We start from the raw sequence: 24,494 nt of genomic DNA, 5'->3' as shown, positions 1-24,494 counted from the left end.
TTAAATTTCAAAAGGACACAGACAGTTGACGGAAGAGCCAGGCAAGTAGCAGATTAAATTTAATGCAAAGAAACATAAAATGTAGCAATTTAGTAAGAAGAAGCAAGACAAAGAATGTCAAAAAAAGTTAATTTTAAAGTGGGTGCAGGAAGAGAGGACACTGGTTGATCTCCAAATCAGTAATGTGGCAGAACAGCATGAGGGAGATGTTTAAAAAAAACCCAGATGATCCTAGGCTTTATAAATAGGGGCATTTAGAACATAAGAAAGGAAATTATAATGCATCTATATAAAACAATGGTCCCTTGTGTACTTGAGTATTGTGCCTTATTTTCAGCACCATACTTTGGAAAGGAAGTGAAGGAATTAAATAAAATCACAGAATCCCTCCATTTCGGAATGAAGCCATTTGGCCTATCAGATCCACATCTACAATCCAAAGAGCATTCTCCATCCCCCCATATTTACTATGGCTAATCCACTGTGCCTGCACATACATCTCTGGACACCTAAGGGTAATTTAGCATGGTCAATCCACTCAACCTACACATCAATGGACTGTGGAAGGAAACTAGAGCACTCGGTGGAAATCCAACCAAACAAGGGGAGAATTTGCAAACTGCACAAAATCACCCAAGGCAGGAACTGAAACCAGGCACTGAGGTAACAGTGCTCAGAAAGGATTCAAAAAAGTGGTTCTACAAATGAACAACTTCAATTATGCAAATGGATTGGACAAGCTGGAAATGTTCTTCCTGGAGATTTGATAGATTCAAAATTATGAAGAATCTTTACAAAGTTGAAATTGTTTCTTGATTGACCAGAGGACACTAAGTTAAGGTGATTCGCAAATAAAACAATGGCGACATGAAGAAAGAAATCCTTACAAAGTCTATGGTTAGGATCTGGAATGCACCGATTCTGACTTATTTGGACCTGGAATGCACTGATTCCGAATGTAGTTGAGGCAAATTCAATCTTGGCTTTCAAAAGGCACTTGGTTCATTATTTTGAGCAGGATGACAGGGAAGTGGAACTAAGTAGACAGGGCCTACCTTTACACTGTAACCATTCAATTAATGATTCAGTGTGGTAATGATTTGGAGGGGGCAGCTATTGGACTGGGGTGGACAAAGTTACATATCCAGATTATAGTTCAACAGCTTGTGAAACGCTGCTCTTTCATTAGGTGGTTGAGAGGCTGCTCAGACAATGCATTAAAGGTGAGGTTAAAGTCAGTCTGTATTCCAATCCTGAGTCAGACTGGTTCTATTTCTAAAGTGGAATTTACAAAATATTACACGGATTGACTCATTGTATGTTATGCATTTATTAAGCAAAATAGAATATATCTGCAAATATAAATTCTCTCAATAACCCTCAATATGTAAGTGCGTGCAGGAGAGAGAGAGACAGTTTGTGTGTGCATGAGTGAGAGTGCATATGAGAGTGTGTGTGCAAGCTTGGTCAAGTATGTGTGTGAGTATGATGAGTATAGGCCTGTGAGTGTGCGCGCATATGGGTGTAGAGTGTGGGGGGTTTATGTGTGCGTATGAGAGGATCAGCGTAAGTATGTAAGAGTGTGCATGTATATGTACTTGTATATGTGTGTGTGTGTGTAAAAGAGTGTACAATGTAATGGAGTCGCCTGTTGTGTGACATGAACCCGAGGTCCTGGTTGAGACCATCCCCATGGGTACCGAACTTGGCTATCAGCTTCTGCTCAGCCACTCTGCGTTGTTGCCTGTTTCGAAGTCCACCTTGGAGGATGGTCACCTGAAGGTCCGAGGTCGAACGTCCTGAAGTGTTCCCTGACTGGGAGGGAACACCTCTGCCCAGTGATTGTTGCCCAGTGTCCATTCATCCATTGTTGTAGTATCGGCTTGGTCTCACCAATGTACCATGCCTCAGGGCAGTCTTGCCTGCAGTGTATGAGATAGACAACTTTGGCCACGTCACATGAGTACCTGCTGTGTATATAGGGGGTGGTATCCCCACGTCTAATGGTAGTATCTCTGTCGACACTGACACGTCTTGCAGCGGTTGCCATGACAGGGTCGTACGGTGTTGTAGTTGATGTTGTCCTGAAGGCTGGGCGGTTTGCTGCGAACAGTGAACTGCTTAAGATTTGGCGGTTGTTTAAAGGTGAGAAGTGGAGGCAAAAGGAAATTCTTGGCAAGGCGTTCATCCTCATCGATAATGTGTTGCAGGCTGCGAAGAACATGGCACAGTTTTTCAGCTCCTGGGAAGTACTGGACAATGAAGGGTACCTTATCGGTTGCAACCTGTATCTGTCTACCGAGGAGGCCATTATGGTTTCTCGCTGTGGCATGTTGGAACTGGCAATCGATGAGTTGAACATCGTACCCTATTCTTATGAGGGCATCCTTGAGCACATTCAAATATCCATCACATTCCTCCTCATCTGAACAGATGCTGCATATGCATAGGTTTTGTCCGTCGGGGATATCTTTAGGGTTGAGGTTAGAGAAGCATAGCATCTGGAGGTTATCCGTGGGTTTGCGATAGAGTGGGGTGCTGAGATGCCCATCCTTGATGGAGATGCACGTGTCCAAGAATGAGACCGATACAAAAGAATAGTCCACCCTAAGTCAGATGGTGGGATGAAACTTGTTATCACTGTGTAGTTTTTTCAGTGACTCCTCACCATGGGTCCAGAGGAGGAAAATGTCATCAATATAACTGGTGTGTAGTATTGGTTGGAGGTCCTGTGCAGAAAAGAAGTCTCTTTCAAACCTGTGCATGAAAATGTTGGCATGTTGAGGTGCAAATTTGATCTCCATGGCTGTTCTGTGTGTCTGGATGAAGATCTGGTTGTCAAAGATGAAAACGTAATTGAGGATGAAGCGGATGAGTTGTAGGACGGTGCTCAGAGATTGGCAGTTGTTGGTATTGAGTACTGAGGATGTTGCAGCGATGCTGTCATTGTGGAGGAGTGCTGTAACGTCAATTGTGACGAGGAATGTTCCCGGTTTGACTAGTCTCTGCTGAGTTTCTTTAAGAAATCTGTAGTTTCGCAACAGAAGATGGGAGTCCCTTGTACAACAGGTTTCAAAATGCCTTCGACATAGCCAGAGAGGTTCGCACACAGGGTCAAACTGTCAGGAAATGTGTAAATGCCAGATTCATCAGCCACACCCACAGAGAGAGCAAAACACCACCCAATCATAATGCAATGCCATCCATGCTCTCAAAACCAATCATAATATTGTCACCAAACCCACAGATAAAGGAGAAGCCATCGTCATTCAGAATAGAATAGATTACTGCAAGCAAGTATACCGACAACTGAATAACCAGGAACACTGGAGGCAAATACCGGCCAATCTGACCAAAGAGCCGCCCGTGAACTAAACATATTGACCAAGACTTTTGATCCAGTCCTTCAGGGTTCCCTACACGCTCTCATCCTACGTACTTCTTGCGTAGGTGACTTGTACTGCCTTCTGAAGAAAGGCAACACACCAGGAAGTCCCATTGTATCAGGCAATGGGATCCTGTACGAGAACCTCTCTGGCTATATCGAAGGCACCTTGAAACCCATTGTAAAGGGGACCCTCAGCTTCTGTTGCATCACTACAGATTTCCTACAGAAACACAGCACCCATGAACCAGTTGAACCAGAAATATTCCTCGTCAAAATGGACGTTTCAGCACTCTACACCAACATCCCCTATAATGACAGCATCACGGCAACAGCCTCAGTACTCAATACCAAAAACTGCCAATCTCTGAGTACCACCCTACAACTCATCTGCTTCATCCTCAACCACAACATTTTCACCTTTGACAAGTTCTGCATCCAGACACATGGAACAGTCATGGGGATTAAATTTGCATCCCAATATGCCGACATTTTCATGCACAGGTTTGAACAAGACTTCTTTTCTGCATAGGACCTCCAACCAACACTATACACCAGATATATTGACCACATTTTCTTCCTCTGGACCCATGGTGAGGAGTCACTGAAACAACTACACAGTGATATCAACGAATTTCATCCCACCATCAGACTTACCATGGACGTCACATTCTTGGATACATGCACCTCCATCAAGGGTGGGTGCCTTACTCTACCGCAAACCCATGGATACCTTTCAATGCTATGCTTCTCTAGTTTCCGCCCTAAACATTTTAAAAGAGCTATCCCCTATTGACAAGCCTTACACATACACAGGATCTGTTCAAATGAGGAGGAACATAACAGACACCTGAAGGTGCTCAAGGATGCCCTCATAAGAACGGGATACGATGCTCAACTCATCGATCACCAGTTCCTACATACCACAGCAAGAAACCGTAATGACCTCTTCAGGAGACAGTCACAGGATGGACCCGACAGGGTATCCTTCGTTGTCCAGTACTTCCCGGGAACCAAAGAACCGTGCCATTTTTTTTGCAGCCTACAACACGTTATTGATGAGGATGAACACCTCGCCAGGACCTTCCCTTTGCCTGCACTTCTCATCTTAAACAACCACCGAACCTTAAACAGATCATTCTTCGCAGCAAACTGCCCAGTCTTCAGGACACCATCAACCCCAACACCGTAACAGCCTGTCACAGCAATCGCTGCAAAATGTGTCAGAATATCAACAGGGATATCACTATTACGTATGGGGACTCCAACCATCTTGAAGTGGCAGGGTCTTGTGTGAATCGGCCAACGTTGTCTATCTCATACACTGCAGGGAAGAATGCCCTGAGGCATGATACATTGGCGAGACCAAGTTGACACTACGACAACGGATGAATGGACACTGCACAACAATCACCAGGCAGGGGTGCTATCTTCCAGTGAGGAACATTTCAGCGGTCAGTGACATTCGGCCTCGGACCTTCAGGTGACCATCTTCCAAGGGGGCTTCTGGACAGGCAACAACGCAAAGTGGCTGAGTAGAGGCTGATAGCCAAGTTTGGTCCCTATGAGGATATCGTCAACCAGCATTTTGGATTCATGTCACACTACAGGTGACCCCCAATGCACTATACACTCTCTCTCTCTCTCACACACACACTCCTAAATACTCACACTCACGCAGACCCTCTCTCATATGCACACACTTACACCCCCACACTCACACCAACACATGCACCTTGTCACAGGCTTATACCCCATCACATACATGCTTTATCATGTTTGCATACATGCAAGCACACACTCTAACATGCACTCACACATACTCACTCTGTCTCTTCTCCTGAAACACACGCACACATATAGATTTTTGGGGTGAATTTATATTTACAGATACATTCTATTTTGCTCAAAAAATGCATAACCTACAGGAAGTCAATCCATGTAAAATTTTGTAAATTCCACTTTAGAGGTAGAACTAGTCTGACTCGATTGGGATACTGACTGACTTTAACCTTAGCTGAAAATGTGTTGCTGGAAAAGCACAGCATTCAAGGAACAGGAGAATCGACGTTTCAGGCATAAGCCCTTCTTCAGGAATGAGGAAAGTGTGTCCAGCAGGCTAAGATAAAAGGTAGGGAGGAGGGACTTGGGGGAGGGGCTTTGGAACCTGACACCTTTAATGCATTGTTTGACCTGAGATGGCACCTTTTGTTATAAAACCTCAAGTTATGTCGAGAATGTGACTTAAAAGAAGCTCTGGGATTTACATATTAAAGAACTGAAACTAGCAATACCACTCTAAAAGTTGAAAGACTTAATCTGGGTTTGTTCAAGAAATCATTTCAGTTGCATGACACTAATCTTTTGCTACAAATTCTGTTTTATGATCCTGCTTCACAACCACCTGATGAAGTGCAGCTCTTCAAAAGCTAGTGCCTCCAGATAAACCTGTTCGACTGTAACCTGGTGTGATTTTTAAGGGGACTTAGACTGACCCTCATTATCCAGCACAGTGAGGTATTTCACTGACCTGGCTCCAAGTTATAGTGGGGCATTTCGCTGACATCCCTAGAGTCCAGGGCTCTTTTAATGACACCTCAATGTCCAAGATACAGAGACGCCTTTCAGCAACCGCGGTGCCAAAAAATATACAGGAGCCTTTCACCGACAACAGGGGGGAGGTTTCGTTAACATTGCTCCAGTCTCAGATATGAAACAAATGTCACTGGAGACATCCCTCATCTTCTTGGCAGTTAACTGAAATGGCCCAGTACTAACAGCACCTCAATCCGGTTGTGACTTGATTCTTTGCGCCATTATTGAAGCTTTCTCCCTTCCGTTCTGGAATGAAGGCCACGTGACGTATCGAGGCGGAGCTTTGTGACCCCGGAAGAGGAAGGGGTGAGACGGCGGGGGTCACGGTTAATGGTGACGTTTGTTAGTCGGTGCGGTCCTGGGCCCGGGCCCGGTGTTTGGGGTAAGGGCTTCAGTGTCACGCCGCTCCTCTGGTCTTCCCTGTGTTTGGTATTTGGGCGGGACGGTTATGATTTGTATTTGTGTTTCAGGCTGAGTTTGTGTGGGGACTGCGAGTTACTGAAGTATTTCCTGTGGATGTGATTGCTGTCTGGAAGCTGGCAGCTGCTGCTCCTGGTTCGATGGAGTAAAGGCGGCGGGTTGTACCCGAAGAGCCCAGGTCACAGCTTTTCTTCCCGGGATAGTCGGACCGCTGGCATCCTTCTTTCCCCCAGCGGATCCTGTCTCTTTCGGTAAGGCGGCCGCAGCTGGGGGAAACTGCGGACTCAGTTGATGATTTCGTTCATATTTTAATTTTTTTCTCCAGCAAAGTAAATCATACGGCTTTCAATCACATCACGTCTCGTTTGTTCCGACAGAAGAACTAAACTTGAAAAGCAGCCAAAATGGTGTTAGCGGATCTGGGGAGAAAAATTACCTCCGCTCTGCGATCCTTGAGCAATGCCACCATCATCAATGAGGAGGTATTTTAATTTCGTGATGCATCAGAGATAGTGCTTTAGTTGATGCGGTACTTGGTCCATCGCGAAAGCTAAGTGTGTCGTATTAGGCAAACAAAGCAATTCTTCTGCACTTATTCACCTATCGATAAAAGACATCAAGAGTTTGAGCATTTGGAAATAAGTGTGGTTCTCAAAATTTGCTCACTTTTGCCAATCTAACTCGTTTTGAACTTTGTAGTTAATATGAACTCGTTTGTAGTTTAAAATTCTTCTTTTGTGATTTCTTAATGATAAACAAACGGAGGTGAAAGTGCATTTGTTTAGCGGTGCCAGTTTAAATTTGTGTGGGGTAAATTTGATATTACTAATGTATTTGACATCAAATTATCTACATTGCCTTTAGAGATATTTAAAAAAAAAACAGGTTTTTTATTACCTGTCTTAATCACTTCATGTTGTATTCTCAGCTATTCATTTAACGATCTGAATAAATAATTCCAAGTTCCGTGGCTGATCATTTGACTGATGAGATTAGAAAAAGAATATACTGTAATTGTTTGTTTCCTCTGTTTGTTTTATTTCTCATGACTTTATGATTGAACTCAAAATCTGCCTATCTTAAAGTTGCACAGAATAAAAAAACTGTGAAGTACGTGTTGATACAGGAGTAAAATATCACATTGATTTCTGTATTGTATTGATGATATAATGTCATTAAAAACACAGAAATTGCATCATGCTCATTTCCAGCCATTCTAGGTTTTCACTTCTGTCCTTTCTTTAAGTGTTGTTCCTCATATATTTTGCACTTTCTGCTTGTTATTCTTTATCTGCCTCTTCTCAAAAAGCCCAAGAAAAGTAGATTCTGTTGATTTTTCAATTTGTAAACACTTGAAAATGGTGCATGTAGACAAGTTATTAATTCAATGTAGTGCAGTTACCTGGCAATGAGTCCACAAGTTGCAAGTTTCTGCAATCAACACAACAGATTAAGATGTTGGCTTTGCATCTAACGGCTCTGGTTAATTCAGTTCCTGCCACATTTATTTCTACTGAAGGTTGACTGCTTGATAAGGTATAACAGACATAGTTGTTAAACTTTATTCCTTACAGTTGCATAGTTCCACAGCTGTCAAATTTCACTCACAACCTGGAGTTACTGTTGAACTAAACACAGGATGAGAGAGCAATTTAGGCCATTGTTCTGCTCTGGACTCCTGAGAAGTAGTATGATGATCATAGGTCCCTGGTCAGTTGTAAAATTGGCCAAATTGGGATGTAGCAATCAGTTTATATTAAATTTTGAACTTGCCATAATGTTTTGAAGCTTTATACTCTACAGACAATAGGTCTATTCAGATGAAAGCTGCACAACTGAATTTCAATTTTAAAGTTTGTGTGCACAGTGCAAGTTTGTGGCATAGTATGATGAATTTTCTTGGGGAATGAAAAATACTTCCTAGGATGTCAGAGTATTCTAGGAAAATGGAGATGCCTGGCTACGTTGTAAGAAACAGATTTAGCGTGTAGGGATTACTGCTTGAGGATCATATGACTGATAACTGTTCAATGAATTACAGTTGCTTCCTAGCTGCATTTGTGCATCTCTTGCATCAACAACCTACATTGCTGAACACTTTGCATTGTCCCCTCAAATTAGGAGATTGATGTTTGGGAAGAAAAAACAACTTGAAGTATTCCTTTTTTTTTAAAGCTATTCAAAATCATTATTTTTATTTTCAGGTTTTGAATGCTATGCTGAAGGAAGTATGTACTGCTTTACTTGAAGCAGATGTCAACATAAAACTTGTGAAACAGCTTAGGGAAAATGTCAAGTAAGTAACCAAACTTAATCCAATAAATTACATGCAACATGATTAAAATGAAAAATAGTTTAGTTGAGGTAGCAATTTGGCATGTGCAGACTTCAATATGAGTTTAACAGTGCGGTTCAGATACACTGAAGGTATGTGAATGATCTGTGTGCAGCAAAGAGAAGAAATGGCCGAGAGATATTATTGTTCGACTGTTAATCCAGAAATTCAGCTGTTGTTCTGGGGACCTGGGTTTGAATTCTTCCAGAGCACATTGTGGAGTTTGAATCAGTTTTTGAAAACAATCTTAAAACAAAATTGCCTTGATTGTCGATTGTCAGAAAAACCCATCTGGCTCACCAATGTCTTTGACGAAAGCACATCTGCCATCCTCTGTGATCTTGCCTACTTGGGATTCCAGACCACAGAAATGTGATTAACTCTTAACTGCCATTTGCCCACATCATGTGAATGAATTTAAAAAAATTATACCATGCATTTTCCAATTTACCTCTAGTCTTGTGTTTTTGGGGGATTTGTATTTTGTGACTGCATTAACTGAACATGTTGACTAACCAGAATTCCTAAAAATATCTTAATTGTTTTTGGCACCAGTGTTAGTGTAGTCTCTTGGTAGTGTCTAATACTAGCTAAACACATTACATTTCTTATATGTATAGATGGTAAGCAGAAATAGAATCATAGACCTGCACAGCATGGAAATAGACCCTTCGGTCCAACTCGTCCTTTCTAACTAGATATTCCAAATTAATTTAGTCCCATTTGCAAGCATTTGGCCCATATCCTTTTTAAACCCTTTGTACTCATATGCCTGTATAATTGCCTTTTTAAATGTTGGAATTGTACCAACTTCCACCACTTCCTCTGGCAGTTCATTCCATACATGCACCATCCTCTGTGTGACAAAGATGCCTTTTAAACTTTTCCTCTGTCACCATAAACCGAGCCCTTTAGCTTTGGACTTCCCTAATCTGGAAAAAAGACTATGGCTATTCACCCTATCCATGCCCCTCATAATTTTATAAACCCCGAAAAGGTCACCCCTCAGCCTCTGCTCACCAGGAAAAATAGTCCCAGCCTAATCAGCCTCTCCCTATAGCTCCAAGTTCGTTGTAAATCTTGTCTGAATCCTTTCAAGTTTCACAACACCCTTCCAATAGGAAGGAGACCAGAATTGAAAGCAGCATTTTAAAAGTGGCTTAACTAATGTCCGGTACGACCACGATATGACATCACAACTCCTATACTCTGCACTGACCAATAAAGGCAAGTGACAACAAGTGAAAGTTTGCTGTCTGTCACATGTGAACAAAAATCTTAATAGTTTGATTTAACCATATTTGTAATAAGACAGGGTAATGGATTTTTAATGAAATTTTAAATTTAACACTTTGTTATGCTTCTCTGAGGATATTATTCGTTAAAATAAAAACAAGAGCCAAATCAGCTATTTGTTCTCTATGACTTGCTGTTTGAGAGATTCTCTGCCAGGGGTTCCTTTAACTGTTATTTATTCTAACTTAGATTTTAAACAAATGTCAAATTTAAATTTTGTTTCTTGCATAATCCATTCTGCTCATGGTTTTTTGCATAGATAATTAATTGAACAGGCTACCTGCTAATTGTTTTGAAGTTTATTATATTGTTTTCCTAAACTTTGTTTTAGAGCAGCTATAGACTTGGAAGAAATGGCTTCTGGCCTCAACAAAAGACGAATGATCCAACATGCTGTATTTAAGGAACTTGTCAAGGTATCTGAACCATCAAGAACACTGCAACTTTACATATTTTTCTTCTTTTGAATTCAATCTACTGCCATTTATGTATTATTTAGCTTGTAGATCCAGGCGTTAAAGCATGGACCCCCACAAAAGGAAAACAAAATGTCATCATGTTTGTTGGCCTTCAAGGTAGTGGTAAAACGACAACATGTACAAAGGTATTATTTTTTGTTCCTTTGGGATTTTTTTCTGAAGTCAAACATTTGTTTTCTTTGATTTAAAGCTCATCCCAATCAATTGGATTGTCAATTGGGAGGTAGCAGATAGAAACAGTGCTTCTGTTGTAATGGGAAAATTGGGTATAGTTCATTTCAGTACTTGACCGCTAAACAGATCAATGCAAGCAAGTGTTGGTTGAAGTTTTAAACTAGATGTGGTGTTAAGAAATAATAACACTTAAGGATGCCTGACCAGAGGTATTTGTATCTAAGAGCCAGACACTAATCAAAAGTTACTCGTTATTTTACTGTATGTAAAGAATTGAAAGAGCAAATGTGATCCCCTCAATTTGATTACATTTTCTCACTGAAGTTAATTAAGTTAAATACACCTTTTTTATTGAGGAGTTTTGGATTTTTGTCAATAATTTACCAAAAAAATTGTTTCATTAATTTTTGTGTTAAATTAATTCCCAAAATCACATTCCTATAATTTTCAGAATTCTAATCTGAAATGTGTTTTTTTACAATACACATTATTGTCATAAACTCATACAGCACAGAAACAGACCCTTCAGTGCAAACTTCATGTCGACCATAAATTCAAACTAAACTAGTTCCACCCGCATGCATTTGGCCCAGAGCACTCCAAACATTTCTTATTCAAGTACTTATATAGATACCTTTTAAATGCTGCAACTGTACCTGCAAGCACCACTTTCTCTGGAAGTTCATTCTACACACAAACCACTCTGTTTCAAAAAAAGAAGTTGCCCACCATTTCCTCAAATCTTTCTCCTGTCCCGTTAAAAGTATTTCCCCTCATCTTGAAATTTCCCTCCCCAGGATAAAGATTCAATTTATCTATCAACCCCCCTCGTGATTTTATAAACCTTTACAAGATCACTGCTCATCCTCCTACGCACCAGTGAAAATAGTCCTAGCCTACCCAGCTTCTCCTTATGATGGAAACCCTCCATTCCTGGCAGCATCTTGGTAAATCTCCTCGGAACTCCCTCCAGCTTAATATTTTGCCCAGAATAGTCCAACCAAAACTGGGCACAGTATTCCAGAAAGACCAATGTCCGGTACAACCTCAACATAACATCCCAACTCCTGTGCTCAAAGGTCAAAGACAAGAGTGCGACACGCCTTCTTCACGACTCTGTCAACATGTGATGCAAACTTCAATGAATTATGTACCCAATCCCCTAGACATCTGTTCTATAATGCTACCAAAAGATCAACTTCTAATTGTATAAATCTTGCCCTTAGTTGTTTTACTAAAATGCAAATTAAACTCCATCTGCTACTCTTCAGTCCATCAACCCAATTGATGAAGATCTCTTTGTAATCTTGGATAGACTTCTTCCCTGTCCACTATATCACCAATTGTGGTGTCATCCACAAACTTAGTAACCATGCCTTCAATGTTCGCATCTAAATCATTTTATAAATGACAAACAAAAGTGAATCCAGCACCCATTGCTGTGGAACACTGCTGGTCACAGGCCTTCAGTCTGAAAACAGCCCTCCACCATCACACTGTCTTCTGCCGTTAAGCCAATTTTGATTCCAACTGACAAGCTCACCCTGAATCCCATATGGTCAAACTTCAGTAAACTGTAATTTGAAGCTGTGTGAAAATTTTATTTGTCGAGGTTATAAATCAAGCTGTTCGCAGAATCATGCTTATTTCAAAGTAAGTTTAAGCAGAAAATTAACTTTAGAAATGAAATTTTTTTAATATGGGAGACTGCCTTTGATTATATTGTAGTTTTGTTTACTATTTGTTTCAATACCTGTCACAAGACCAATCTTTTTTAATATAGCTAGCGTACTACTTCCAACGGAAAGGCTGGAAGACTTGCTTGATATGTGCAGACACATTTAGAGCAGGTGGGTAAATTATTATTCTTTACAAGTGCTTTATTTAATGGAAATTATTAAAATTTAATTTTATCTGTTTAATTTGAGTTTATTTTTATCTTGAACGTTATCAGCAAATAGGATTTTCTTAGTTTACTGATTTAATGAGTTCCTAAAGTGATTGAGTCAGATAAAACTGTATCATGGAATATTGGCCATTAAATTTGCTGGGTTTTGCCAAGGTTTATCTTGAAATAATGTTACATTCTTTATTTGCAGCATCTTTAGCCATATTTGAAGATGCCCATTTTCTAGCCTTAATATTGAGTTTTCAAATGGGTGATCATAAGAAGTTGATGTAAGAGTAGACCAATTGGCTCACTCTGCTCCACCATGAAATAAGATCATTACTGATCTGATTGTGGCTTTGACTCCACTTTCCTGCCTGATCCTGTGATCCTCAATTCTCTTACAGATGAAAATCTGTTTGCGCCTTCAATATATTCAATAACCTAGAATCTGCTTCAGTCTGTGGAAGAGAATTCTGAACCCTCAGAATAAATTCATTCTTAATTCTGTCTTAATGGATGACCCCATAATTTTAAACTGCCCACTATTCTCAGATTGTCTGAGGGGAAACATCATCTCCGTATTCATTCTGCTAAGCTTCCTCAGAATTGATTATTTTTCAATGGACCAATGAGCAAATGTTCAACTTGTGCAACCTTTCACAGTCCTTTCACCCCAAGAATCATCGTGGCAAATCTTCTCTGAACTCCTTCCATTGCAATGTCTTTCCAATGCATTATCTTTCCTTTTATACTCGGTCCCCTCCTTCAATGAAAGCCTAAATTCCTTTTGCTACCTTAATTCATTGCTGCACCTACTTGCTAACTTTTCAGGTTCATATCTATTTCCATTTAAGTCTGTTTCTCTGTTCATTTTTTAAAATTCTACTTGATCTGCTCAGTTTTGCACACTTGTTTAACTATATTCCTTCTCCTTTGAATCTACCCACTTCATTCAGATCAAAGGAATAGCCATAGGCAGCTGCAAGGGTCCCAGCTGTGCCTGCCTCTTCATCGCATACGTGGAACAGTCCATCTTCTGCAGTTACTCTGGCACCATCCCCCACCTCTTCCTCCGCTACATTGATGTCTGTATCAGCATCGCCTCCTGCTCCCATGAGGATGTTGAACAGTTCATGAACTTCACAAACACCTTCCACCCTGACCTCAATTTCACCTGGACCATTTCGGACACCTCCCTCCCATTCCTGGACCTCTACGTCCCCATTTCCGGTGACCGACACAACACAGGTAAAACCCAATGACTCCCACAGCTATCTGGACTATTTCCCCCCCCACCCCCCCACATTTCCTCAACAATGTCCTCCAGCGCATCTCCTCCATTTCCTGCACCTCTGCCCTTGAACCCCACCCTTCCAACTGCAGCAAGGATAGAAGCCCCTTTGACCCCACTAATCTCCAGATACAGCACATTATCCTCTGCCGATTCCGCACCGACAATTAGACCCCATCAGGGAGAGAGATTTCCCTTCCTACCCCTATCTGCATTCCACAGAGACCATTTCCTCCGCGACTCCCTTGTTAGGTCCACGCCCCCCCCACCAACTCACCCTCTACTCCCAGTACTTTCCTATGCCGCCGCAAGAGGTGGAAAACCTGCACCTACACTTCCCTTATCTCTGTCCAAGACCCCAAAGGATCATTTCACATCTGGCAGAGATTTTCCTGTATATCCAAACACCTCATCTACTGTGTCCATTGGTCTTGATCTAGTCTTCTCAACATTGGCGAGACTGGATGCCAACACTCCCTGGAGTGTTTCAGGGAATGCCTCTGGGGCACATCCCCTATTACAACCTCACCTCCATGTAGCTGAACACTTCAATTCACCCTCCCACTCCACCAAGGAAGTGCAAGTCCTGGGCTGCCTCCCCTGCCAAATCCAAGCCACCAGACGTCAGGAGGAAGAACCCTTAATCTTCTGCCTTGGGACCCTCCAACCACGCTGTCTCACCGGTTTGCTCATTTCCCCTCACCCGCACCCTCGTCCCAGATCCAACCTCTTGAACACTCTTACCTCTCCATCTCCATCTTTCTTCCCACTTATCCATTCCACCCTGCCCTACAACCATCACCTCCCACCTTCATCGACCTATCACCTTCCCAGCTTACCCTCCCCCACGCCACCCCACATCCCCACCCTCCTATTTATTTCTCAGCCCCCCCCCCCACGTTTCTGATGAAAGACTTATGCCCAAAACGTCAACTCTTCTGCTCCTCGGATGCTCCTTGACCTCTTGTGCCTTCCCAGCACCACACCTTTTGACTATGTTCCCTTGCATTTGTTTAATATCATCCTTACAACTTACTTTCCAACTTACTATTGTATTCTCAGCAGCTCTGATTACAATACATTTCCTTCATTCATGTCATTACTAAAGATTGTGAATAACTGAGTTCCAGCACTGATCTCTGTGGTTCTCCACTTAGCATTCACCATTTGGAATTTACCTATTTATCAAACTCTTTCCTGAATTGGCATTCATCTAAATTTTGCCCCGAGCACCACAACTTCTTTTTTCTTGGAGTAACCTTTTATGTGGCACTTGTATCAAATGCCTTTTGGAAACCCTAAAACATTCTACATGCTGCTTCTTCAACCCTCTCCTGCTAATCCTGTTGAATGAATAAATTTGTCAAACTTGATTTCCGTGTCACAAAATCCTGTTGACTTTGTATTATAATTCCTAAGTATCCTGTTACTACCTTTTTTATCCAAAATAATGGATGCAACATTTTTCTGATGCCAGATCTTAGGCTAACTGGCCTATAGTTACCTGTATTGGTCTTCCTCCTTTTTTAAAAATGGTATATAATGTGTGTTTTGTTTAAATCTGGAATTTTATCCAAATGTGGCTGTTGTAGTGTGTTATGACAATTGCATTCACTGTCTGCAAGAGCTATTTTTACGATCCTCAGTTTGTAGTCCATTCGATCCAAACACATTTGGTTGACCCTAACAAATCTGGTTGAATTTTTTGAAGGGGTGACCAAGTGTGTGATGAGGGTCATGCAGTTGATGTACCTTGTGAATTTCAATGCCTTGGACTAAGTCCTACATTGGGAGATTGATAACACAGGATCCAGGGGGATTTGACAAATTGGATCCAAAATTGGTTTTGTAGCCAATTGAAAGGAGACAGCGTGGAGGTGACTGTGCCCAGTGGAGTACTACATGGATCGGTGTTGGGTCCCTTTATATATCAGTGGCATGGGGTGGATGATAAGCTTGTGAATGACATGAAGATTGGCCAAGTGGTGGCTGTGAGGAAGAAGGTCTTGTGATGCAGGAGGATATAGACAGATTGGTCAGGTGAACAGATGTTTTTCTTCTGCTGTTAAGACAGGTACAAAATACTTTGTCAAAGTACCTGTCTTTATTAATTCCTTCATCCCATGTTCTAAAGGAACAATGCTTAGTTTGGATCCTCTCTTCCAACATAGAACTCTTACTACTGTTTTTATATTTCTTGCCAGTTTTCTTTCATACACCAATTTAAAGGAATTTAACTCTGATAAGTGTGAGGTGATGCAAAAAGTAACAAAACAAGACAGTAGTCGATGAATGGCAGGACACTAGGAAGCTCAGGAACAAATGGATCTTGGGGTATGAGAGTTATTGTGTTATAGGTAACTTTACTAACTCATTCACCAGCTCATTGTATTTACTAATACTGCGTTCCCATTCATTCATTCATAACCCTTTACTCACCTGTTGTTTACTATCATGCATTTTCATTCATTCATTCATAAAACCATGGTTTGTAGTATATTTTACTGTTGGGAGAATTGAGGACTGCAGATGCTGGAGATCAGAGTCCGAGTGTGGTGCTGGAAAAGCACAGCCAGTCAGGCGGCATCTGAGGAGCAGGAGACTCGACATTTCAGGCATAAGCCCTTCGTCAAGAATCAGGCTTGTGGGCCAAGGGGGCTGAGAGATAAATGGGAGGGGGTGGGGCTGGGGGGGGAAGGTAGCTGTGAATGCGATAGGTAGAAGAGGTGGTGGTGAAAGTGATAGGTTGGTGAGGAGGGTGGAGCAGATAGGTGGGAAGGAAGATGGACAGGTAGGACCGTTCAAGAGGGTGGTGCCGAGTTGGGAAATTGTGCCTGAGATAAGTGGGGGGGGAGGGGAGGGGTAATGAAGAAACTGGTGGAATCCACATTGATCCCGTGTGGTTGGAGGGTCCCAAGACGGCAGATGAGGTGTTCTTCCTTGGGATCCGGTACTTAGGATTTGGTGATGGAGATGACCCAGAACCTCCAGGTCTTTGGCGGAGTGGGAATGCAGGTCCTGGGCTTCCTCCATCACCAACGCTGACCATCCGACGCCTGTGGGAAGAACAATTTATTTTCCATCTTCGGACCTCCAACCACACAGGATCACTGTAGATTTCCCCCACTTATCCCAGTCCCATCCTCCCAACCCGGCACCACCTTCCTGAACAGTCCTACCTGTCTACCTTCCTTCCCAACTATCTGATTGTCGTCCTCTCTGATGTGGCACCTTTACCCCCACCTTCATTGACTTATTGCATTCCTAGCCTCCTTCCCATCTCATTACCCCCACCCTCCCCCAACCCCCACACACAGCCTCACCTCCCTCCCATGAATTCTCAACCCCCTTGGCCCACAAGCCTTATTCCTGATGATGGGTTTACGTCCGAAACGCTGACTCTCCTGCTCCTTGAATGCTGCCTGACCAGCTGTGGTTTTCCAGCACCACACTGTTCGACTATATTTTACTGTTGCAAGATGGACTAAATTTTAAAAATTCTTTCCAAACCCATTTTGCTTCTGAACACCTTCAACCCTTATCAGACTCTATTTACATCAAAAGCTACCTCTGAATAAATATCAAAGACTATTAACATTTTCCGAAACAATGCCCTCACTGTTTTAGTGTCTCCACGACCCACCAAAACTATGGAAAGATTATAATATTAATCAGCCCTTACCAACCATGTCTCAGGACCTGAATAGATTGCAACACATCAAACAGTTTAGTATGTACTTGTTGAATATATATTAAACAGGCCCACTAATCACATTATCAAAGCAGCGCCTCTATGAAACTGCATGAATGAATGAAACGCACGCTGGTGAGTAGTAAACAAAATCTCATGACCCAGCTGTGGTAATAAGTTTAATATCCTTTCTTCTTTTATTAAGTTATGTATAATTTCAAACTAACTTAGAGTATATAAGTTTAGTACTTTTACGAGCATTGATTCTTTTAAAAGACAAAAGGACTAACACCTCTTAATTATGCCAGTGAACCAGATAGACACTCTTAAGGTTGGGGTAGGCCTAATAGAAGTGTATAAGATTGAGGGACATGGACAAGGTAGATAGAAGGCAGCTGCTCCTCTTTGTTGAAGGGTTAATAACAAAGGTCCATCATTTTAAGATCAAAAAGAGGAGGTTTAGGGGGGATGTCAGGAAAGAATTTTCACCCAGATTGTGGTGGGGTTCTGTGGTTCACTGCCTGGGAGGGTAATTGAGGTAGGTAACCTCAATTTGTTTAAAAAAAACACTTGGATGACCACTTGAAATGTCATAACATTCAAGGCTGTGGACAGAGTGCTGGAACGTGGGACAAGTGTAGATTTAATGAAGCTTGTGTAGCCTTAATGATTCTCACTTGTCAGCACTTAAGGCTAATTTTTTTTTCCATGATATTTCTTCATGATTCTGGTTGTTTCAAATTGTGATCTCTCTTGTCTTCTGTTGATTTTCTATAATTTGTGGAATCCTTTTTTCCGTCTTCTACTTTACAGGCAGCTACAAAATACTTGTTCAAAGTCCCTGTCTTTATTAATTCCCTAGTTTCATAATCTCAGGACTAGTGCTTACCTGCATTTGTCTCTTCCAACGTAGAAGAAACTTTTACTGTTGCTTTTATGTTCCTTGTCAGTTTTCTAATAGAGACCAATTTCTCATTTCTAAAACTAATCATTTGTTGGTTTCTAAAACTTCCAATTTTTCTTAGCCTACTCCTAATTTTAGCAACATTGAATTCTTTTCTCACATGGATATCATCCTTAATTTCGTTATTATCAATGGTGCACCCTTCTTGTAGAATCATCGAGGCTGCTGCAGTAGATCTTTTGAAGGTTTGAAACCTATAGATTATTGAAAGAAAACTTTCTTCATACTGACTTGTATTTGGTTGAAAACATTAAATTGGGGTAATCTCTTGGTTCTTTCAGTCATTGTACTTGGTGATTGGGGCAATTAATCTGTCTTCATTCTCATCTTGTGTTTGAGGATTTGATAAAAGGGAATGTCTGCTCACTATTTCCTGTGTCACGTACAGATTAATGTTCTTTAATTAAAATTAAGCACTAATATATTGAGTGAATCTTGCATAGAGCTAACTTTCTGTTTTCAATTGACTGAAGTATTTTGCTCGTGGTTTTGTGGCGCATTGTTTTAACTGAAGAAGCATAGATAAATGGGAATTCTTTTAATAGTTATTCTTGGATTTCATTCACCGTACGGATATTAGCATTTTAAAACCCTAAGACATCATTCCATCATTCAGTGAGATCCTGGCTAATCTGATAATGCATGTTTCCCTTAATGATTGTAATAATCTGTTTATCTCAGCCTTGAATATGAACCATGACCCAGCCTCAATAGACCGATGGTAAATAAGTCCATAGATCCACTATCCTCTGAGCCAATAATTCTTTTTTCTCTGCCTCAAATGGACAACTCCTTAGTTTGATACAAGAGCCTTTACACAAGTTGCAGTGGCATTCCTGTTCATTTTCAGTTTACCTCATGGTATGATGATGATGATTTTAAAATGACACTGGTTTTGAGTAGCTTGCCCCTGCCCCCAAAAACAATTTTGTAATCTAAATGTGTTTGTTTCTAGATTAGGCACTGTCATATAACTCTGCAGATAACTATCTTATTATGATCCTTTTATTTTGTTTGGACAACAGTATTGTTTGCTTTTAAAGGTCGGATTTTGCAGTAAATCTGAAGTGTTACTTTTTGATTGCACTTCTAAATAAAGTGTTTAATTTTTGAAGACTTTCTTCTGACCACTTATGCAAATAATATCCTCACCTCAAATGATCTAGAATCTGACTGCTGCTTTGCAACATACCACTTAACATTACGATCCAGGAAAATAGTAGAGTTGAGTTTCAAGGATAGTGGAGCTTGGATCAAGACACATTTTTACATTTCTGTCCTGCAGGTGCATTTGACCAGCTGAAACAGAATGCAACTAAAGCAAGAATTCCATTTTATGGAAGGTAGAATTTATAATCAAAAATATTTTAACATGTTATTTGAATAGTAAGTAAACTTGTGTACCTATGATTGCTATTAATTGCAACCGAGGGAATTTTCAAAATGGCAATATTTGTTCAATTCTGATTTTGGACAGCTGCTACAACATTATGAAAAATTTCAGCTGTACTGAACTCAGTAAAGGTTTGAGATTTTTTTCTGTTTTTGTTCTTCCATGGGATGTGGATGTTTCCGACATGGCCAGAGATGAGAAACAATCAGATTTTAATGCATACCAAAGGGTGCATGGAATTAATTGATTCCAATGAAGTTCTCTCTGAGAAGATCTATTTCAGCTTCTTTAGAAATACTGTAGAGAAAATTGGAGCCTTCGAACCTGCTCCTACTGTTCATTGTGGTTGCGGCTGTTCATCCAACTCAGCAGCCTGGTTCTGCTTTCCATAATTTTTGATCCCTTTAGCCCCAAATGCTATATTCAACTCATTGAAATTGTATAACTTTTGCTCTCCACTGCTTTCTGTAGTAGTGAATTCCATAGGATTACCCATTCTGAGTGAAGAAATTCCTTTTCATCTCAGTGTTAAATGTTTTACTTGTATATCCTTAGACTGTGAGCCCTGGTTATGGACTCCCCCATCATCGGGAACATGGTTCCTGCATCTACCCTGTTGAGTACTGTTAGAAGTTTGTAAGTTCCTGAGTTATCCCTCACTCTTCTGAGCTCAAGTGAACATAATCCTAACTGATTCAACCTTTCCTCATATGTCGGTCTTAACTTCCAAGGAGTTAGTTTAGTAAAACTTTGCTGCACTCCCTCAACAGCAGAATCGTCCTTCCTCAGATAAGGAGATCAAAACTACACACGGTATTCCAGATGTGGTCTCAGGAAGGTCCTATATAACTGCAGCAAGACATCCCTGTACTCCAATCCTCTTGTTGTAAAGGCTAACATCCCATTTCCTTTTTTGACCGTCTGCCTCACATGCATGCTTGTTATTCCATCCACTGGCATATGAGGACACCCAAGTCTTTCAATTTATAGCCATTCACTCCTGAGTCATTCCAGGAATAATTCTCCCAACAGAAATGTGCTGTAATCAGACAAATGGTCTGTTCCCCAAATTCATTGCTATCTTGTCGAATGAGCTAAATTAACTCCAATTCTGTTTTGAAATAAAAAGCACGTGCTCATAATACTGATCAGATTGGACAAACATCTGTGGAGACTAAAACATAACTGTTTCAATTTCTTACCTTTCTTCAGAGTGTTTCCTGAAATTAGAGCTTGGTGTATTTTTTTTAAAGTCTCTCAGTTACTGTGCTTGGGTTATAATCATAATGAAATACAGCATCTAGCTCATATTAGCTTCAAAACCTCTGCCAATCACTCGGTCCTGATAAATTAAATGCTTATTTTCAATAACTTCAAATTCAGTTGTTCTATTTTCTTGAACTTGAAGTGGAAAGTTGAAAATGTGGTATATATGGGGTGTTAGAATGTGAAAGGGATTCATGCTTACAGGGAAGGATGTGGACTTAATGCTGATTGTAGTTTGCTTTTGTTCATTTGGAGAAAAAAGGATTATGAAAATGTACATGGCAAGGGAAAGGGAGTATTAGAGAGTAAATCAGAAATGAGCCAAGGTTTCTTTTCTTTATTCAGTTATACAGAAATGGATCCAGTGATCATAGCTGCAGAAGGTGTAGAGAAATTTAAAAAAGAAAACTTTGAGATAATAATTGTTGATACCAGTGGTCGACACAAACAAGAAGACTCTTTATTTGAAGAGATGTTGCAAGTTTCAAATGCCATAGTAAGTTAAAAATTCGATCATGAATGCATACATAGTGCCATATGAAGTTGTTACTGTTGGAAATAAGTATCTAACTTTTGAAATCTATTTTAGCAACCGGACAACATTGTTTATGTAATGGATGCATCAATTGGTCAAGCCTGTGAAGCACAAGCCAAAGCTTTCAAAGATAAAGTGGATATTGCATCAGTCATTGTAACTAAACTTGATGGTCATGCCAAAGGAGGAGGCGCGCTCAGTGCGTAAGTAGTCCAGTTTTCTTTCAATTGAGAAAGTGTTTGGAATTTTGAAGAAGGCAATTTCATAAATGGCTAAGACATGAGGATACAGAAATCCTGTTCAAAATTGAAAGGAATGGATACAATGTTAGAATCTTTTAACTTGGTTTTGCAGTGGATTTGGTTTATTTTTAACTCCAAACTAAATACACTTGGTATTGTAATTAAGGAATTTTTAAGGCAGGAAAGCTGGGTTTGATAAAGGAGGGACATCACTTTATGTAGTGAATGGGGTTTGTGCATCATGTTGTCTGGTTTTCACATGATAGTCATATTTTAGCTATTCTACTCGCTCATGCCTTATTTTCTTTTAACTTAGTTTAATTTGAATTTTTTTGTTTCCTTTTATTTGCATTTAACTGTGACAAGAAGACTCTTGTTTATGGATAGTTCTCCAGGTCTTTGCTTTCTTTGATACAAGCCTTACCTTTCACTTTTCTGAATATAATTGAGCAATGTAATTTTCCATGCTTGAATTTTAAATCAGTTATTTTGACATCTTTGTTTCTTGTCCTGAAATGGACAAAAAGTCAAAAGTAAGGAGGCATGGATAATTTGTATTGACAAAAATCAATCTGGCCAAAATGGTCGTTGTGTGTTTTGGAAGTCAGTCATATCAGTCCAAGTACATTGCATGATTTCTTCAGGTTGGTTGGGCGTAAGGCACAAATCTTCAGCTGTTTCATTAGCATCCTCTCCTCCATTAGAAGGTCAGAAGAGGAATATTTGCTGATCATTTCACAACGCTCAGCATCATGTGCTGTCACTTGGATACTGATGCAGCCTGTCAACATATACAGCAAGATTTGAACAACACTCACTGCACGAATATCAGGCAATGATCTTTTCAAGCAAGAGTGAGTCGAACCGTTTGGAGTATGTTGCAGCGTAACCCTGTCTTCACCTACTTTGTGGGCTTCCTTGACATTATCAGTACTAAGTTCTCCAATGTCAAAGTCAACAAGAAACTTAAATGGGGAGCACTCTTGGGGTGCAAGCGTAACGTCCCTGCCTCTGGGTTAGACGACCTGAATTCAAGTCCAATCTGGGCCAGCACTCTAGTCAACAACACAGCTGAACAGGTTGATTAAAACTGTCAATTGACATCGTAGTTACAACTGCAGATCAGAACTTTGTTATTTTGCAACAAGTAACTCATCTGATTTTTGCCAAAGTATGTTTACCATCTAGGGACAAGCCACATGATGATATCCTTCCACCTCTCTCTGAGTGCACTTCTTTTGAAAGTGAGCTTTATCATGCAACAATCGCAACTCCCCATTGCATACTGTACTGAGGTCAGGTTACTCCATATGTTAACATCTAAAGATAAATTATTAGTGTTAAATTGTAGGTCAGAAATGCATTTGTTTCACCATGTAATATGCACCCTGTTTCTGTACATTTGAGTTGTAGAATGTCTTCATATCCATGGTCAGAGACCAACTGAAATGAATATTACATTCATAATATTTCATTGCACAGCTCCTAATGCTGGGAAGAAAATATAACAAGAAATTTGTCAGCAGATCACTGTGATGGATCAGAATAATTCTTGATTTTAGTACTTTGTTTTTTATACTGATAAACTCTATTAGGGCCAACCCTTATGACAATTAAAACTTGGACAACGGTTCTGGGTTTCAGAGCCAGTGTGAATGTGACTGCTCTTGAAATGCATCTCGTGTGACCTCAGCAAACCCCAGAATAATTTAACTCTATGGGAATCAGGACAAATCTGATCCAGAACAAAAGGTGATGATTGTGCTTGTTGGAAGCCAACCACCTCAATTCCACAATATCACAGCAGGCTTTCCTCAGCATAGATATTTTCTAATCAACCTGTTCTGATATATTATGCTGCAACCCCAGAGTAGGTGGGATTTGAACCTAAGCCTCCTGGCCTAGATATAGGAACACTCCCATTGCATTACAAAAGCCCTTCCTCAGGATAGTGTCCCTGACCCATCCATTTTCAGCTGCTTCATCAATGCTCATTCCTCTGTAAGGTTAGAAATTAGAATATTCGTTGCTGATTGGCCTTCAGCAGCATTTGCTTCTCCTCAGATTCTCTGCAGACCATTTCCCACAATTGCATTAAGTTAACATCCAGGTTCAATGGAAAGCAGATAAACTGTTGGCCTTGATTTCAAAAGGAATGGAGTACAAAAATGAAGAACTCTTAGTAAAATATGCAAGGTACTAGTCAGATCATATTTCAGGCTCCTTAACTAAGGAAAGATATGCTGCCACCGCACACGGTCCAGAGAAGGTTCACTAGGTTGATACCCAGGTATGGCAGAAAAGCTTTGAGGAGAGGTTAAGTAGGTTGGGCTTGTACTCCCTCAGACTTCAGAAGAATGAGAGGAGATCAAATTGAGACCTGCAAGTTGCTTCGGGGACTTGACAGTAGAGATGCAGAAAGGTTGTTTCCCTTGCGGGAGAATGTAGGACCGGAGGACATAATCTCGTGCGTTATTACCCCACAATTATGTAAATGTGAAGTTAATAAGATTGTTTTGGGATTGTCTCTTTGTTAG

The 24,494-nt window shown here is 40.6% G+C and overlaps 1 protein-coding gene across 2 annotated transcripts in view; it reads left to right on the top strand.

Annotated features, from left to right (window-relative positions):
• The first annotated feature begins 6,254 nt into the window (after nt 1-6,254).
• Nucleotides 6,255-24,494, top strand: part of srp54 (signal recognition particle 54) — a 38,294-nt gene continuing 20,054 nt past the window's right edge. The window contains exons 1-10 of one of the 2 annotated variants that reach the window (XM_087989945.1): nt 6,255-6,362; nt 6,451-6,651; nt 6,781-6,882; nt 8,605-8,696; nt 10,363-10,447; nt 10,531-10,635; nt 12,468-12,534; nt 19,807-19,864; nt 21,526-21,676; nt 21,770-21,918. In XM_087989945.1, coding sequence (XP_087846071.1) covers nt 6,805-6,882; nt 8,605-8,696; nt 10,363-10,447; nt 10,531-10,635; nt 12,468-12,534; nt 19,807-19,864; nt 21,526-21,676; nt 21,770-21,918 — 785 coding nt within the window. In that variant the 5' untranslated portion in view covers nt 6,255-6,362; nt 6,451-6,651; nt 6,781-6,804. Of the gene's footprint in view, nt 6,363-6,450; nt 6,652-6,777; nt 6,883-8,604; nt 8,697-10,362; nt 10,448-10,530; nt 10,636-12,467; nt 12,535-19,806; nt 19,865-21,525; nt 21,677-21,769; nt 21,919-24,494 lie in introns of both variants that reach the window. The other variant, XM_043697871.2, reaches the window with a different exon arrangement.

Source organism: Chiloscyllium plagiosum, unplaced genomic scaffold, assembly GCF_037043375.1.
Source record: "Chiloscyllium plagiosum isolate Xiang-an unplaced genomic scaffold, Cpla_swu_hap1 HiC_scaffold_8, whole genome shotgun sequence".
Lineage (NCBI taxonomy): Eukaryota > Metazoa > Chordata > Chondrichthyes > Orectolobiformes > Hemiscylliidae > Chiloscyllium > Chiloscyllium plagiosum.
The sequence above is the reverse complement of the archived record's forward strand: the minus strand, read 5'-3'. Positions and strand labels throughout refer to the sequence as shown.